Consider the following 17,346-nt stretch of genomic DNA (forward strand, 5'->3'; position numbering starts at 1 on the left):
GGTATCAACACCATACCGTTCGATAGTATTCTCCATTCGTCGGTCAGCTTACTTCATACCCTAAGGGTGAAACCTAACCATTTTTCTCACATTACTACATATGCTAGTGGATTGTGGTGATTTTCTAGTTTGCAGGTTGAATTTTCTTTTGCCAACTTCGTTTCAAATTTCGATACTGACAAATACTACAAATGGTAGTGATTTTGTAACTGGTATCCTAGATCATATTATGTAATAGATAACTCATCGCTATGTTAAGATCGGCAGCACTTTGAAGAGAACCGCCAAGATCGCCACTCGTCCGCCATAAACGAACACGAGATGGCAGTAGAGTCGCTAATACAATTCAAATGGGAATTATGACGTGACTCCTTATGTAACAACTAGATGGCAGCGTAGTAAACCTGAGAAAAGTTGTTAACCTCAAAGCCTATAAGGCCGACCTAGGCTAGTATGTTGGCAGCTTAGACAAATATCGATTATATTTGTCGGTACTGGAGTTCCATGAAATTAAAATTATACTAGATTTCTGAGCCGGTTTCTGGAAGCTAGAGAAATTTGAACATACTAATAATTAATTAATATTAATACATAATAGTTATTTTGTGTGTTGCGTTGTAGTTATAATTGAAAACTATAGTCAGGTAAGTTTTCGAAGTTAGTACTAATAATTTCATGTGGTGAAACAAAATTCATTTTTAGGTTAGGTCTCGTGAGTCAATTGTTTAGTCAAACCAATGAATTCCGTATTGCTAGACAAAATACTTGACATGAACTCTTTCTCGTATAGTTTGCCTATGAAAATATGTTACAAATTATTTAATTACTTAGAATAGCCTTCCAACACAAAGTACGCTAAGTAAATAAGTCATTTAGTACGTAGGATCGTGTGATATCTGGTAACAGTTGACAACACTGACAAGACGGCAATATTTGCTGTTTAGGAACTGTTCTTATGTGACCTTCACTATACACGGAGGAAAGTGATCTAGAGATGAGTGTGGTTCCCTGCTTGAAACCTAGATAGTCAGCGAATCTTAGTGTAGTCAGCTGGTTGGGGGTATGCGCCTAACTGGGGTCAGCGTAAAAATGCCTCCTGTGGACATAGCGCTAGCTTTCGCCCTTCCCCATTAGAATTACATGACATAGTTTAGAAATACAGCACTGACAATTATTCGCCCTCCGATAGCTCAGTAATTGCTCGGGGTAACATTTCGGAGTCCCGCACCGTGACGTCGTTGTCTTAGGCAGCGGTCATCAGCACAGAGCACCCTAGGGCTAGCGTCTCTTACCCGCGGAGAAGACACTGCTCTATGGCGTATTCGTAGCTGCTGGCGGGTATGCTCTCTACCTCTTCCTGCTGCACGACGGGGCACAATACGCTGCTCCGCTTACTCTTTACCCATTTCAGCGAGTGCTGACGATCACTGGACTCTAAGGCATCCTGCCTAGGACTCGCGTTACGGGATGCGCGTTGGTTCGAGTCCTCTTGGGGGAAGAAATTTCTCATGAAATTTCGGCCAGTGTATGAGACCGGTGCCCACCAAGGATCGTGATGCACTTGGGGAGCTACGATAGGTAGCGAAATCCGGTTATGAAAACCAGCTATAACTGCTGGGAGGATCGTCGTGCTAACCAGACGATACCTCCATTCTGGTTGAATGATCGTCCACCTCTGCTTCGGCATGTGGACGTGAGGCCAGCAGGCGACTGGTTGGTCTGGGCCCTTCATAGGCTGTAGTATCAAGGATTAATTAACATTCCGGTAACTCAGATTCAATCTCTTGCGTTGATATCGGTGGTACTGGTGGAAAAGATCACAGAATGATGGTTTTCCCGTTGTCTTCAATATTACACATTTCATTTCATCAACGCTTTTCACTTCCCTTCCATATCTAATTCTTTCCGGCATAGTATGGCATATGTGCTTCCATGATATCAGATGCAATGGGCAAGACAGATATAACTTTTTCTCTGTAAACCTCCATAACAATGGATCGATGGACAATGCGGACCACGCCTAAGGCGAGATACCATTTCTCGCCGATGTTGGTAGGTATTTGAGTTTGATACCTGCTGGGAAACCGCGTGGCCTAATATGTCTGTGGTAACTCCAAGATTATAGATCCACCCATCAAAGTTCATTCATTTCATTTTTCCTTTCCGTTGGGGTCAATAAGAACAATACCCTCTGAAATTTGAAGGACATGAGTCCGCTTCCTGCGAGAATTAAATAGGGAAGATCATGGATTACGTGACACTCATATCAACTGCAGAGTATATTTGCGTCGACATTATTAACATATTTAAACAACTGCATATCAATAGACTATACACACTGGTTGTATTATTTACTAGACAGGGAGGATACATGCACAGAGTGGCTCTGACTCTGTGTTCAAGGCAACTAAACGTCTTCATTTGTACTGTCGCCATGATTACAAGTCAATTGAAGTGCCGATATTTTTTACTACAATCCACGCTAACCGAACTGTTTCTACAGGGACATCATTTTATTTTTACTAACATTTTTAATATTAACCTGGCTATACCTTTCTATTAACGATTGAAACAGGAAACACCGTTTGCTACCCCTTCCACGACTGGAGTTCGATGATACCGGCGTAAAATACAAATCACTTTACTGGGTATAGGAGGGAAGAAAAGTAGTTCATCCATTTATGTAAACTAGGAAATACCGCAATTTTGAGTTTGATAATTTTCATTAGGTTTTTGTTTAATCAAAATACAGTACTGTATTAACACTTAGTGTTTTTACTCACGAATTGAGCTATCCAATCGGACGTATTAATTATGCAGTGTTTATTGTACTGTTACAGCACATTAGCGTACAATATAGAGAATGAAGTTAAATTGAAAAATAATCATAATATGGATATTTAAACATATTTTTGAAAATGGTGGCCGTTCATTTCGATACAGGCTTCAATTCTTTTGTACATATTATCGCACTATAGACTATTGTACCTAATTCCAATTACCAGTTTCGTCCTTCGTACGAGTAACTTATGTTGAAATAATTCCGTACCTACTCTATAAAAGAATACTTTACGTACTGTAATTCAATCTTCACTTCTGCCCGATCCGAAAAGATAAAATTACTCAGACATGCTGTCTACTGTCCGTTCAAGTGGTTTTGTCGCAGGGTCGTAGAAAGGGGGGGGATCACGTGACAGTTAATTACTTAACGAGGCCTTTTTATTTAAGTTATTTTAAACACTTGTATAATATTACGTAGACGTCCAATTTCTAACAGAAATTAATTTTTTCAGAAAAGAGCTACGATAGCCCAGCTACTAGGCTTAACAGAGGGGCGAACAGAAGCAGGTGGGGGAAACCGGGATGCGACGTAGGCAAACGGACGACAGTACCTGTACGAAAATATGATTCAATATTGAAAGCTCTTTCGTCACTGGAAAACGCTAACATATTTCTGAAACGTACTATACTCGCTAACTCAGTACTGCTTACGCGCCCTCGGCTCTATGTCGTGAACGGTTGGAAGTTTACTAGTAGAAGGGGAGGGAGTGAAGTACATTGAAAAACTCAGGTACACTAAAAATTGAAGTAAAAATAAAGTGATGTCTCTGTATAAGCAATACACAGGGCCAACCGTAAGTCATGTCATTAATTTCAGGGGGTTATTCCTCGAGATATTTAAAACAAAAAGATTTAATATAATTTTTCTCGTTTTCGCTTTCTTTCCGAGATAAAAATTATTTTATATGAAACATTTCATAGCGTGTTTTGGGAAATCCATTGATTTAATTCCCTATATGTTCAGTCAGTTTAAGAGAGCAGCTTATTATGTTAATGAATGATTGAAAGAATTTTAGCTTTGTCCTTAAAATAAGCAGAAATTTGTTCCGAACAAATGTAACGTTTTAAAATTCATTTTCACAACGAAACGTCATATTTGTTAAGGTGAAATTTCTGCACATTTAAAAGGCAAAGGTAAAATTCTTTTAATCATTTAAGCCTATTATCATAATACACTGCTCTCTCAAATTGATTGAGCATATTGGGAATTCAATCAATGGCGTTCCCAAAACACGCTATGAAATGTTTCATATAAAACAATTTTTATCTAAAAAAAGGAAGCAAAAACGAGCAAAATTGTATTAAACTTTTTTGTTCGAAATATCTCAAAGAATAACTTCCTGAAAATAGTGACATTACTTACGGTTCACTCTGTATATGAATTATAAAAATTATCATCAGTGTCCTACAATTTATTATTATTATTATTATTATTATTATTATTATTATTAGGCCTATATTATTATTATTATTATTATTATTATTATTATTATTATTATTATTATTATTATTATTTTCGAGGCCGGACGGCGCCACGGCAATTTTATTATTTTCATATTATCGTCAAATGTTCCATTTATAAAAAATCACAACCTATTTTATTCATATTTAAACAATTTCATAATGAGGTCTACTCCACTGGCTTAACATTCTCTATATCTAAACTAGAACCCACGTATTTTATTTTCGTCAGACATTCCAGGAGTATTCCTCCGGAATTGGTGATGGTGATGGTGGTGGTGATGGCGATGGTGATGATAATGATGATGATGATGATGATGATGATGATGAAGACGAAAGCAACTACTACGGTAATGCTGGCGCCAGCATTTTTGGCGTGTGTCCTAGATATATAGTGTCCAGTTTGTGAGCATGTTGCTAGTACAGCTGAGAATGGTATCACTTCCTAAACACGTCACATCAGCCATTTGCCAAACACAGTTCTCAGACTGACTGCGGTAAATGTAAAACACTCGAACTTAACGTTCCCATTACTTTTTCACACGCCAAAAACGGTGACGCGGACTGTACTACCGAAATCTCAGAGACAGGACATTTTTTTGTTTAAGAATACACCACTGTCTATAACAGCATCAGAAAGCCGTACTACCCGACCCAGCCTATTTTTAACTTTAGCAGGTAATAGATATCATGAAGGAAAGGCGAAAAGAGTTGGTGGAATGACAGAAGGAAACGGGAGTACATGGAGAAAAACCTGCAACGTATTTGTCCACCACGAATTCCATGACGATATGGCCGAGAATAGAATCAGACTGTCTGGTTGGCGCACCAGCGAGCTAGTGCTTAATCCACAGACGCGGCGATGCTCAGCTTATGCACACTTCCAATCTACAACAGCTGACTAGGCTAAGGTTCGCTAAGTATCCAGGTTTCGAAGCCGACAATCCTGCTCGTCCCTGGATCAGTCGACTAAGCGCGTCAACTGGCGATAGGAAAATACTATGAGCCATGATGATGGAATGCAGCTTGGACGGGATGATGTAGCTGCCTAACATGGTAAAACAGGAAACCCACGAGAAGTCATCCAACTGCGACCTTGTCCGAAACAAGTGCCACTATGGATTTTAAATTAAAAATTCCAGACATGACAGGGACTTGAACCCGGATCGTCTGTGTGACGGGTTGACTGTCTACACCACCCAGAGTCCCACAATACAGAATCATTACTCATTATTTTTTGCCATGTTTTTGAGTAAGTTATTTTACGCATGTGTATCAACTACTAACTTATATAGAGTCCACAGAATTGGTACTAGCGAGATGATAATTGGCAACATTAGAGCGAGGATTCGTCATATGATTACCTAATAGTTCCATTAGAGTTGGGGAAAAACCTTAGAAAATAACCTAGCCAGGTAATGAGCAAAAGCGGGAATCGAAGCCACGCCAGAGCACCTCTGGATCAGCAGACAATGCTCCTACAGTCTGAGCTAGCCAGTAGCAGAATATTATTTGTTGTGACAGGTTTTGAATTAAGTAGATATAAATTATTTATTATTATTATTATAATTATTATTATTATTACTATTATTTTATTATTATTATTATTATTATTATTATTATTATTATTATTATTATTATTATTATTATTATTATTATTATTATTATTATTACAACAGGTCGAAAAGGTGGAAAATTCAAATATCTTAGAGCATCAGTAAAAAATATAAATGACACTCGAAAGGAAATTAAACGCAGAATAAATATCCGAAATGCCTGCTATTATTCGGCTGAGAATCTTGTGTCATCTAGTCTACTTTCAAAAAACAGAAAGTTAGAATTTATAAAACAGTTATATTATCGGTTATTCTGTATGGTTGTGAAACTTGGACTCTCACTTTGAGAAAGGAACAGATGTTAAGGGTGTTCGAGAATAAGATGTTTAGGAAAATATTAGAGCTAAGAGGGATGAAGTTACAGGAGAATGGAGAAAGTTACACAACGCAGAACTGCACGCATTGTAGTCTTCATCTGACATAATAATTAGGAATATTAAATCCAGACGTTTGAGATGGACAGGGCATGTAGCATGTATGGGTGAATCCAGAAATACATAGGCTATGAGGTGTTAGTCGGAATACCTGAGGTAAAAAGATCTCTGGAGAGGCCGAGACATAAATGGGGGATAATATCAAAATGATTTGAGACTAGGGACTGGATAAATCTTGCTCAGGATAGTAACCGATTGCGGGCTTATGTGAGGGCGGCAATGAACCTCCGGGATCTCTAAAAGACATTTTTTAGTTAAGTATTATTATTATCATCATCATCATCATCATCATCGTCACTAGGCCTTACTTTTATTAGTGTTATTATTATATGGTGTACATGACTGGTACGAAAAAGGAACGCTTTAAAGATATAAATAAAGAAAGCGAAGTTTAAAAATTCTGCATACCTGACTTAGTACTTAGTGCCTATAATTATCATACAAGTGACTGAAGAAGCCGCCAATAATACACAATATCACTTCATAAAAATAAGTGATTTTAATTGGTTATTTTACGACGCTTTATCAACTTCTGTGATTATCTAGCGTCTGAATGAGATGATGATAATACTAGAGAAATAAGTCCAGAGGAAAATTTCGGAAACACCTCAATCAGATAATTTGTCCCAAGAGGATTTGAATCCGAGCCCGCTCATTCACGGTCACGCATATTAAACGTTACTCTACAGCAGTGGACTTAAATAAGTGATTCGTGTATAAATTTTCGCACTGTGTTTGAGTAAAATCGAGATATGTTGTGTCAGAAGCAATGTTTTCAGTTACTATAGTATTCATTTTTGTTTCATATTCATAGAGTCTGTTTTAATTAGATTTATGAGCGAAACAGTACTTATAGGGGAACTAACAGATCAAGATTTTTTCATACTATTTAACATTTGGACTGTGAACCTAATTTGAGCCACTAATTTTAGGTGAAGTGTTTAACTTGCAATGGTATTGACCAGCATGAAACTTATAATTAGATTTCGGAATAGCTTTTCTTCCTCCTGTTATTTCCGCACGAAACCATTAATGCGTACCTGTCATGCGTAAAATGAGTGACGCGAAACGCTCAAACGTAAGTAAGTTATGAGAATATTGTCGTTCATGTAGGTAATACATTAAACAAACGTACAATATTAGTAATGAGTGTAAATAATGACCGTGTACATCGCTAGGCACTTAAAAAAAACCTGTAACAGTACTCTAACCTAAGCGAACCTACAAAAATTAGTATGATTACGAAAAGAAGTATGTCAATTGCACCACTCCATATGTCGGGGGATGTAATAATGCTTATCCCAATGTGTAACAATAGACGTACGTTCTCAGTTCAGCAGTTGAAGGATTTCACTGGGAAAAAAAAGGAAATATGTAGCGGTTATTCCATGACACCACTTATACAGGGACATCATTTTATTTTTACTTCAATTTTTATTGTACCTGAGTTTTTTAATGTACTTCACTCCCACTCCTTCTACTAATGAAGTTCAACCGTCCTCCACACAGATCCAAGACCGCATATACAGTCATAGTAGCCTTACGGTCATCTTAAACAGTAGGCCTACGTTCCAAAAATATGTTCGCGTTTTTCAGTGACGAAAGAGCTTTCAATATTGAATCATTTTCGCACAGGTACTGTCGTCCTTTTGCCTACGTCGTATCCCGGTTTCCCCCACCAGCTTTTATTCGCCAGCTAGTGGCTGGGCTCTCTTAGCTCTTTTCTGAGAACATTAATTTCTGTTAGGAATTGAACGTCTACGTAATATTATACGACTGTTTAAAATAACTTAAATAAATGGGCCTCGTTAAGTAATTAACTGTCACGTGATTTTTCTATGACCCTACGACATAACCACTTGGACGGACAGTAGATAGTATGTCTGAGTAATTTTATAGTTTCGGATCGGGCAGAAGTGAAGACTGAATTTACAGTACCTAAGGTACTCTTTTATAGGGTAGGTACAGAATTATTTCAACATGAGTTACTAGTACGAAGGACGAAACTGGTAATTGGGATTAGGTACAATAGTCTATAGTGCGATAATATGCACATTAGAACTGAAGTCTGTATCGAAATGAACGGCCACCATTTAAAAAAAATGTGTTTAAATATCCATATTATGATTATTTTTCAATTTAACTTCATTCTCTATATTGTACGCTAATGTGCTGTAGACATTATAATATACACTGCATAATGAATACTTCCACATGGACAGCTCAGTTCGTGAGTAAAAACACTCATTGTTAATGCAGTACTGTATTTTGATTAAACAAAACCCTAATGAAAATTATCAAACTCAAAAGCGCGATATTTTCTAGTTTACGTAAATGGATGAACTACTTTTCTTCCCTCCTATACCTAGTAAAGTGATTTGTTTGTATATTACGCCAGTATCATCGAACTCCAGTCGTGGAAGGGCGTAGCAAACGGCGTTGATCCAGAGGCATAGGCAAGTTAATATTGAAAATGTTAGTAAAAATAAAATGATGTCCCTGTAGAATTCACGCTAAGTAAATTATGCACATCGGTCTGTCTCTAGTCCAGAAATATAAGATATCCTTCACAACACTAATGGTATGTGGCATAAAGCAATGCGTTATCCTCTAGGCGGGATACGAAATCACGACTTCAGCTTCCATGCAGCATCAAGGCCGCGCCTTACCACTTGCGTGTATTACTAATTGTTTATTTCATGAGAAAATTCTGCAATGATGACGCTGTTGCGTGATTGACACAAACTGTTTACAAACTATCGCAGTGTGACACAATTCTTTGAGACTCACCAACGGTCCATCTGTCGCACGTGCAGTCCGCATCCTGCAGCCACAGGCCTGCGCACTCTCCCATCTTCTCACTCACATACACACACGCACACACGTCCGTCCGAGTCGAGAGACGACGAACAACTGAGGAGCGGCGAGCGGCTCAGCAGCGGCGAGTGAGGAGCGAGCCGATCCACAACAGGTGCTGCGGGCCTTTGTTGGAGATCCGTGAGGATCTGGAGTAGCGTGCTGGTTCGAGGCTCTTCCATACCGTGTTCTTCACGCTGTTCAAGCACTTGTCAGATAGGCCGCGACCATAATTATTATTGTTAACGGCGTTGCCAGATGGAGGGAAAATTCCCATATTGAAATGTCTTATAAAAGTTTTCATAGCTGATCCGAAACATACATTTTTAATTGCATCGTAGGTCCGAAGATGAGTGGAGACACTCTTAGCATTTAGAGGGAAGGGGGGAAAACGAAAAAAAATCAGTTTACAGATAATGGTGGTATTACTTCTTGTAAATTTAGGACAAGGTAGAGTATCCACCGGCCACTGAACGAATATTGCACGCGTTTATCACTGCCAATGTGGGGCTATAAACTATTGTCGGACCATCGGATCTGTGCCCCTTCAGCGCTGTCGTCGTTCCTGGTAAAGTTAACGCCTATACTCACTCCATTCTACCCGCTTTCCTCCCACCACGTCAAACAGCAGGCCACGAACCTTGCCGAATAGGGATGATGCCAAACTTCCATCAAATGGTGTCATAAATAACGTCATTTCTTTCAATCAAATACATCTTGTAATTCTACATTTTTTAAATCTAAATTTCATATCTCGAATCACTTTCCGTAGCGTTTCTCTCCAACCTTGGAAATTATTGCTTCTCTCGCAACCTTCAGTAATTTCTTCAATATCGGGAACTTTTTTCTGTACGGTATAAAATTCTTGTATCTTTCGTCTTAAAATACATCGGTTCATATCATCTACAAGAATTATAGGTTCCCTTGGTCTGTTCTTCCTGGTGATTCTAGCTTTTCATCTCCTGCACAGACCCTCTCTCTCCTGATTTTCGTTAGGCGCTCTAAGCTGCCTATATAAATTACATAAAAATGTTGTATTATTAGTATTTGTTAAGTAATTTTAATACGTAATCAATTGAAATAAAATAAGCGTCACCTGTGATCCCAGCTGGTCTTTTCGTTGCCTGATTTATAGGAAACAGATATTGACCTGTTTGTTTCTCTTCATCGCAAAATGCTATTACATACTTGCTTAATAATATTTCTTTCTCCACTCCGTGCTACAGTGTTCATGTTGAGTTGCAAAATACTATTACGTACTTGCTTAATATTTCTTTCGCCACTCCGTGCTACAGTGTTCATGTTGAGTTGCCAACACTGGACTGCAAGTGCAAATAAACTGTCCCGCAAGAAGGTTCAAAATTGTGAATAGTGGGGGACAGAAAGATAGAGATAGAAAAGAGAGAGATAGGAATGCAGGGAGAGAAATGAATTACCGAGGCCGAGAAGGAATTAGGGTTCAGTTCGCATATCATACGGGGGCACAGATCCGATGGTCCGACAATAATAGCTACACAGCTACAACACATATCAATTTTTACTACACTCAAAGAAGACAAAACAAAATATTTAAACGCAGCGTCTATTGATAACGGCAACTTGGACGTGCAAAACTCCCGGCGCGCGGTTCAATAGGTTGCTACTTGCCTTCTTTAGGTACGATTAGATAAATATTGGAAGATTTAAATTTCGTAACATTTTGAACCACGCTTTTCCAACAGTAATGTACAGAACGCATACTCAAACACAGATGACATTTTATCAGACCCGACGTGTATGGGGGCGTGGGTAAATGTATACGAAGTAGCAATAATGCTTTGCAGTGCACAAAAATCCTATCCCTACACATAGTACAAGCACACACACTTAATCTCTATGCCATTGAGATATATTTTCACTCTCTTCCTGCAATCAAACTCGAATTACCTGGATTCATAATTTTAAAAACTATACCGCTTGAACAACAGATACCATATAATAATAATAATAATAATAATAATAATAATAATAATAATAATAATAATAATAATAATAATAATAATAATACTAACAGGGAGCATCCTAAATTAAATGAAGCACGATCACTTAAAATAACATTTAAAGTAAATCTAATTTGTATCTTAACCCTAAGTTCAGACTAAAACCCACGAGTATTATATGTTCACACCTGCACAAGTACCTTTCAGCACTACACTCATTTCGCTGACAACTCACTCATTGCACTGGAACTACGACACATTTCACTGATTCTATCCTGATTTCACTAACACTTCAAAAACATTTCACTGTTCAAATACTTTGCACTGCCACTATAAACTATAAAGCTTCACTGACAGAAACACAATTCACTTACACAACACACTCCACACTTCACTGACACAACACACTTCACTGATATAACACTTCAATAACAAATATCAATTACACCCTTTAAATAGTGTGTATAATATACTACCCTTTATTAGTAAAGTCCTTAAGCCTATTTTTAAATACATTTTTGGTTATTGCCAAAGCCTTTAGTAAGTCTGCAGGTAAAGCATTCCAGTCCCTGATAGTACGATTGAGAAAAGAAAACCTTCCATTGTCCGTCCTCTGTCTTCCTTCCCTCAATTTATATGAGTGGTCGTTCCTTGAAGAGTAATTTGACGGCTGCAACCTATTTAATAATAATAATAATAATAATAATAATAATAATAATAATAATAATAATAATAATAATACATTACATAACACACATACATATTCACCATAAATGCTAACCTTTTTTAAGTAACATACAACTTTTTGCGTATGAGGCAGTAACTTGTAGAATAAGAAATTGAATACTATTACTTTCAGTATTAAACAAGTGAATGACTACAGTATAATAATACGCTCAGAAAAAGAGCCACATTAACTCTACGCCAGGGCACATAAGCACAGATGATATTTCCATGACAACGATATAAGAAAAAGAATTACGCGTCCTAAGATCTGCCTCCGTACCAATTCTCGTATCCTCGTCCTTGGGGTGGAGGCACGTTGCCCGGCCACGCTTCCCACCTGGCAGCCAGCCCTAAGCTCATTACACACAAAACGGCTGTTTCAGTCTACATGACAGGGGAGAAATCTCATGTCGTGTAGGCTTAATATTTTGAAGGTCAGGAGCTCTGTGCCCGAGATTGATTATTTTGTGGCTTCCCTCTATATCTTCAAGACTTTCGACAGCGTTATCCAAATATGGACAGAGTTAATCTCGGTCATTTACAGAACACGCGCTTTGAAAAAATGTTTGGGACATGAACAGTCAAGTTATATTCTTGTTCTTGCCTGCGTGGTAATACCACAGTCCAGTATATACAGTCACGAAGCTCAATATGTAATAAATATGTATCCATAGATAGTTGCTAACCACTAGGATCGCTACTATCGCTTCATTACAGGTAATACGAAATAGTACGTGCACAGTCTATTGTTCCTAGCAACCTCACAACTCAAGCTTCGTGTATTACCACAGTCTAGAACAGCGATGTCAGACAGGGACTAAAGGACCGGAGCGCTCCACTAGACTGGTTGCGTGCTCCGGTGTTTCCACAGACATAAGCAAGTTCAAGCTCCGATCTAGCTCCACAACCGGTATTGGAGCTTACAACTCTGACACTACTGGTCTAGAATATACAGTCACGAAGCTAGAGTTGTGAGGTTGCTAGGAACAATAGACTGTGCCGATACTATTTCGCATTGTCTGTAATGAGGGGATAGCGATCCTAGTGGTTAGCAACTGTCTATGGATGCATATTTACTACGTATTGAGCTTCGTTAATGTATATACTACTAGACTGTGGTAATACTATCTTGCTGCCTAGTTTTGTATCTAAGGGTTTTCCAATTATAATATGTAGGACGATTCAGGAGGAATAGTACAGACTATTCTGAATTTTTTTTTATTTTAGTAGGTTATTATACGACGATTTATCAACAACTCAGGTTATTTAGCGTCTGAATGAGATGAAGGTGATAATGCCGGTGAAATGGGTATGGGGTCCAGCACAGAAAGTTACCCAGCATTTGCTCATATTGGCTTGAGGGAAAACCCCGGAAAAAACCTCAATCAAGTAACTTGTCCCGACCGGGAATCGAACCCGGGCCACCTGGTTTCGCGGCCAGACGCGCTAACCGTTACTCCACATGTGTGGGCTATTTGTTTCTTTGTTTGCCAAGATTAGTCTATAATTTCAATAATTGTACTTTTTAAAATGATTCATGTTTATTTCATCATCCTCAATTAAAACTTTTATATTATTTATCTTTTTACATTATTTAAGTTAAGTTCTGTATGAGATTATGGATAGTCACTATCAGATATTGTTTAATATAGTGCATATTGATAATTGAAGTGGAATGCAACTTTTTAATAAAAATGAAACTGAATCAAGAAAGCTTTCTTGATTATAATAATATAGTAATCGTCCATAGAATTAAATGAAGATGGTATAATTGGCACAACCGGTGACAAGAGAACAGCTCATCATAACGCACTACTGCCATCTAGCGGAATATCTGTAATTATGAGATGATACAATAATGCATTTTCGAGACAGTTTAGTATTCTTGTAAGTAAATTAATATGTTATTGTATTATAGTACTTTATTTATTCTAATATTTATATACTTTCTTCTAATCGTATAATAGTCAACTAAATCCCACTCGAGTTTTGATTTTCTCTAGGTAAATAAAAACCTCTAGTGAGATTACTGTTGATAAACGGGAAAACCTCTTGCTACCTCTGCTTTGTTCATTACAAATTCCATTACGACCTGGAGAGATCGAAACTTGACCGCATGGATAGAAGACCAGCGCCGTAACGCGTCACTCTGTACTATCTTTCTGTTTTATTGGCTGTTACACTGTGTTGTAATTATTATTATTATTATTATTATTATTATAATTATTATTATTATTATTATAAAACAGTTTTGTTTTAATGTTTTTTTTTCAATTGCTACTTTTACGAGTCTTCCATTTTCTACAGACTGGGCAGGACTTATACATATATTCATTTATTTTATTTATATTTTGAATCCACTGTCATATTTGCTCCATGTCATAATAAATGCTAATATTTATGCAGCGTTATATAATGTTTCAGAATATAATATTTGTGCGTTGTTCGTTTATATCCTCTAATTAAGCTAACCTTTAGGAAAACCACACGCGAAAAGTTAATCAATATTCCCTCAGTTTAAAATGTTAATTTCGTACATTTTATACGAATGCCAGTATGAAATAAACTACATTTATTATACTTTTTATTATTTTATAATTTCAGATAAAGCCTGGTTGGTGTTAATCGGGGGCTAAACCATACGTTCAATATCTCGTGTAAGTTCACAGTCGACCGTTGTTAAAGAATATAATATAATGTAATAAAAGATAAGACGTGCTTTCCCTGAAAAATTTACCAATGTTGACGTTTATTCCACAAGAATCAACTCTGGCTGGAGCCACTTTTATATCACAGTCTAGTATATACAGTCGCGAAGCTCAATACGTAATAAATATGCAAATATTAGGTAGTTGCTCACCACTAGGATCGCTAATATCACCTCAATACAGGCAATGCAAAATAGTACCGTCACAATCTATTGTTTCTAGCACCCTCAAAACTCAAGCTTCGTGACTGTATATAGTAGACTGTGTTTATATCATCTACGATTCCTGCTGTTGGCTAGCAAAAATCATATCGTCGTTGTTCCGGCAATAACTCTTATGTGACATATTTATGGATTTTCAGATTTTTGCTCTAATAATTAACTTAATTATATTTCTTTCTTTCTTTCTTTCTTTCTTTCTTTCTTTCTTTCTTTCTTTCTTTCTTTCTTTCTTTCTTTCTTTCTTTCTTTCTTTCTTTCGAAAAAGTAAGAATTCACAATCTCCTATGCACTACTGCCATAGAAGAATGAATGTGTTTTTTTCTTCCTACTGAAAAATTTCATATTTTGCATAGAGGAATTATTGCAGGAACAACGACGATATAATCTTCCACGAAGATAGAAAGATTTCAACATGTTAAATTTATTTTCTCCAGGTGTTTCGGTTTTCCCTGTCATTCCTTTTCCGCCACTGCTCCAATCTACCGTCAAAGTTTTCACCTATTGCTAGTCTCTTCCGATCGCTGGACCTCCCTGTTGCATTGTGTTCCAATTTGTCGGTCTGCTCACGTTCTGCAGGGTCTGCCCCATTCACACACACACACACACACGTAAGCCGGCCAGAGTTAAAAACTCCACGACCCAACGCATCCCCAGCAGTCAGGGGTGCACAATGCATAAGTATGGTTATTAGAAGGACGCTTTTATCATTCCGTCTTCAAGTTTTGTGTTGTTATCAATATATCATTAATTTTTACTAACTAATACTTACTAATAATAATGTTATTTATTCATTTGTTTTATTTAAATGTCATTCAATGCTAGAACTTTCGTACTTTGCAAGAAAGTTCATCGTGTGTCTGACAAACAAAGTTCTTAAGATCGTTAACCAGTTGGATGTGGACCCAATCCGTGTCACTACGAGTTTCTTCAAATATACAACACACTGGAAGGATACATCTGAGTAATAAGAAGGCTGTGACCAGTCAGTTTCCGTGGATGGTCCTTTGGTCCACCGCTGTGGAGTAACGGTTAGCATACCTGGCCGTGCAACGAGTGGGCCCGGATTCAAATTCTAATTAGGACAAGTTACATGGTTGAGGTTTTTCCGTTTTTTTTTTCTCAAACCATTAAGAGCAAATGCTGGATAACTTTCGACGCTGGACCCTGGACTCTCTTCACTAGCATTATCACTTTCATCTCACCCGATAGTAGTTGCTAAAGTGTCGTAAAATAACAAATAATAGATCTCTACAATTTGGAATTTCTCGTTAGAGATTTTTCCTTCTCCACTCAATCCTAGAGTAGTGATCGACAGAATTTTTGTCATCACACTTCTCTAGCTGAAGAGATGAACTGAAGCCGAAACAGAGAAAACGCAAAACAAAAAATAGAGTTTATACTCTTAAAATACAAGTTTGTGTTTTCATTTGCCAAACGTATAATCCTTTAATTGCATTTGGTATTATCCTTTGCAATCTTTGGATTTCCCAAAGTCTTTGGCCAGTTATACACAAAATGGAACGATATTCTTTTACTCAGTTTGCGAATCTCCGGTTTCGAACTATTCGGTTCTCATCAGCACGACGAAGAAGTCGTGGAATTGTAATCTTGTCAGAAATATTGCAAAAGCAAAGTCAAAAGGCGTAAGCCAAAAACAAAGCAAAAGCAATTGACAATTTTGCTGAGTAGGTGGTACTGCTTCAAAACATTTGCAAAGCAAAGTCAAAAGGCAAAGCAATAGCATTTGTGGAAATGTACGTTTTTTGACTTTGCTTTGCAAATATAGTAGAACTTGGTTATAACGACATCCAAGGGACCTTAAACATTATGTTGTTATAAATGAGTGTCGTAGTAACCGAGATTCACATTATCATTCTAGTGAGGTGGAAAATGAAAAATAACAAACTTAATTAGACTTATTTTTTATTTATGTATTGACTTTTAAGCCTACAATGAACAAAAATAAAATACACGTAGGCCTAGAATTATAAATACAGTATTAAAACAGTTTGTTCAGTACTCTCCAAACTACTTTACTTAGAAGTGAAGTAATCAGTCATTTTACTCTGTTGTCTTCTACTTTCCCAATACACACTTTCTAGGGCTAAATTACGTTCTATGTTCATAATTTCAGTTGCAATTTCACTGCTCCCTTCCCTACCTTCATAGAACATGTTCATAATTCTAATGACTTCTAAAGCGTCACTCATTTCTTTTAGTAGCCATAGCCATACTGCGTTAAAATGCGTGCACTTAATGAAAACTTCCTGTCGAAACTGATCTATAATACCGCATGAATTCGGGAAGGTTACAATGGGGTGGGGAATCCGTCTGCATTCCAGAGGTCTATGACAGAAGGAGACTGTAAAGAATTTGTCAGAGTCAGATTTCAACAAAATATGTCTTAAAATACTTTGGTTCTTAGAAAATCTTATTCCAAACAGAGGTTGAAAATGACGTTATATGCGAGGTAGACGCATATGCGTTTGTCGTATTAAGCAAGG

At 37.3% G+C, this 17,346-nt stretch overlaps 1 protein-coding gene across 4 annotated transcripts in view; it reads right to left on the reverse strand.

The window, feature by feature from the left end:
- Ten-m (teneurin transmembrane protein Ten-m) overlaps positions 1-9,254 on the reverse strand; it is a 978,623-nt gene extending 969,369 nt beyond the window's left edge. For all 4 annotated transcript variants that reach the window (XM_069840033.1, XM_069840032.1, XM_069840029.1 and 1 more), the window contains exon 1: positions 9,143-9,254. In XM_069840033.1, coding sequence (XP_069696134.1) covers positions 9,143-9,206 — 64 coding nt within the window. In that variant the 5' untranslated portion in view covers positions 9,207-9,254. The remainder of the gene's footprint in view (positions 1-9,142) is intronic.
- Positions 9,255-17,346: the final 8,092 nt, after the last annotated feature.

Source organism: Periplaneta americana, chromosome 11 (assembly GCF_040183065.1).
Source record: "Periplaneta americana isolate PAMFEO1 chromosome 11, P.americana_PAMFEO1_priV1, whole genome shotgun sequence".
Taxonomy (NCBI): domain Eukaryota; kingdom Metazoa; phylum Arthropoda; class Insecta; order Blattodea; family Blattidae; genus Periplaneta; species Periplaneta americana.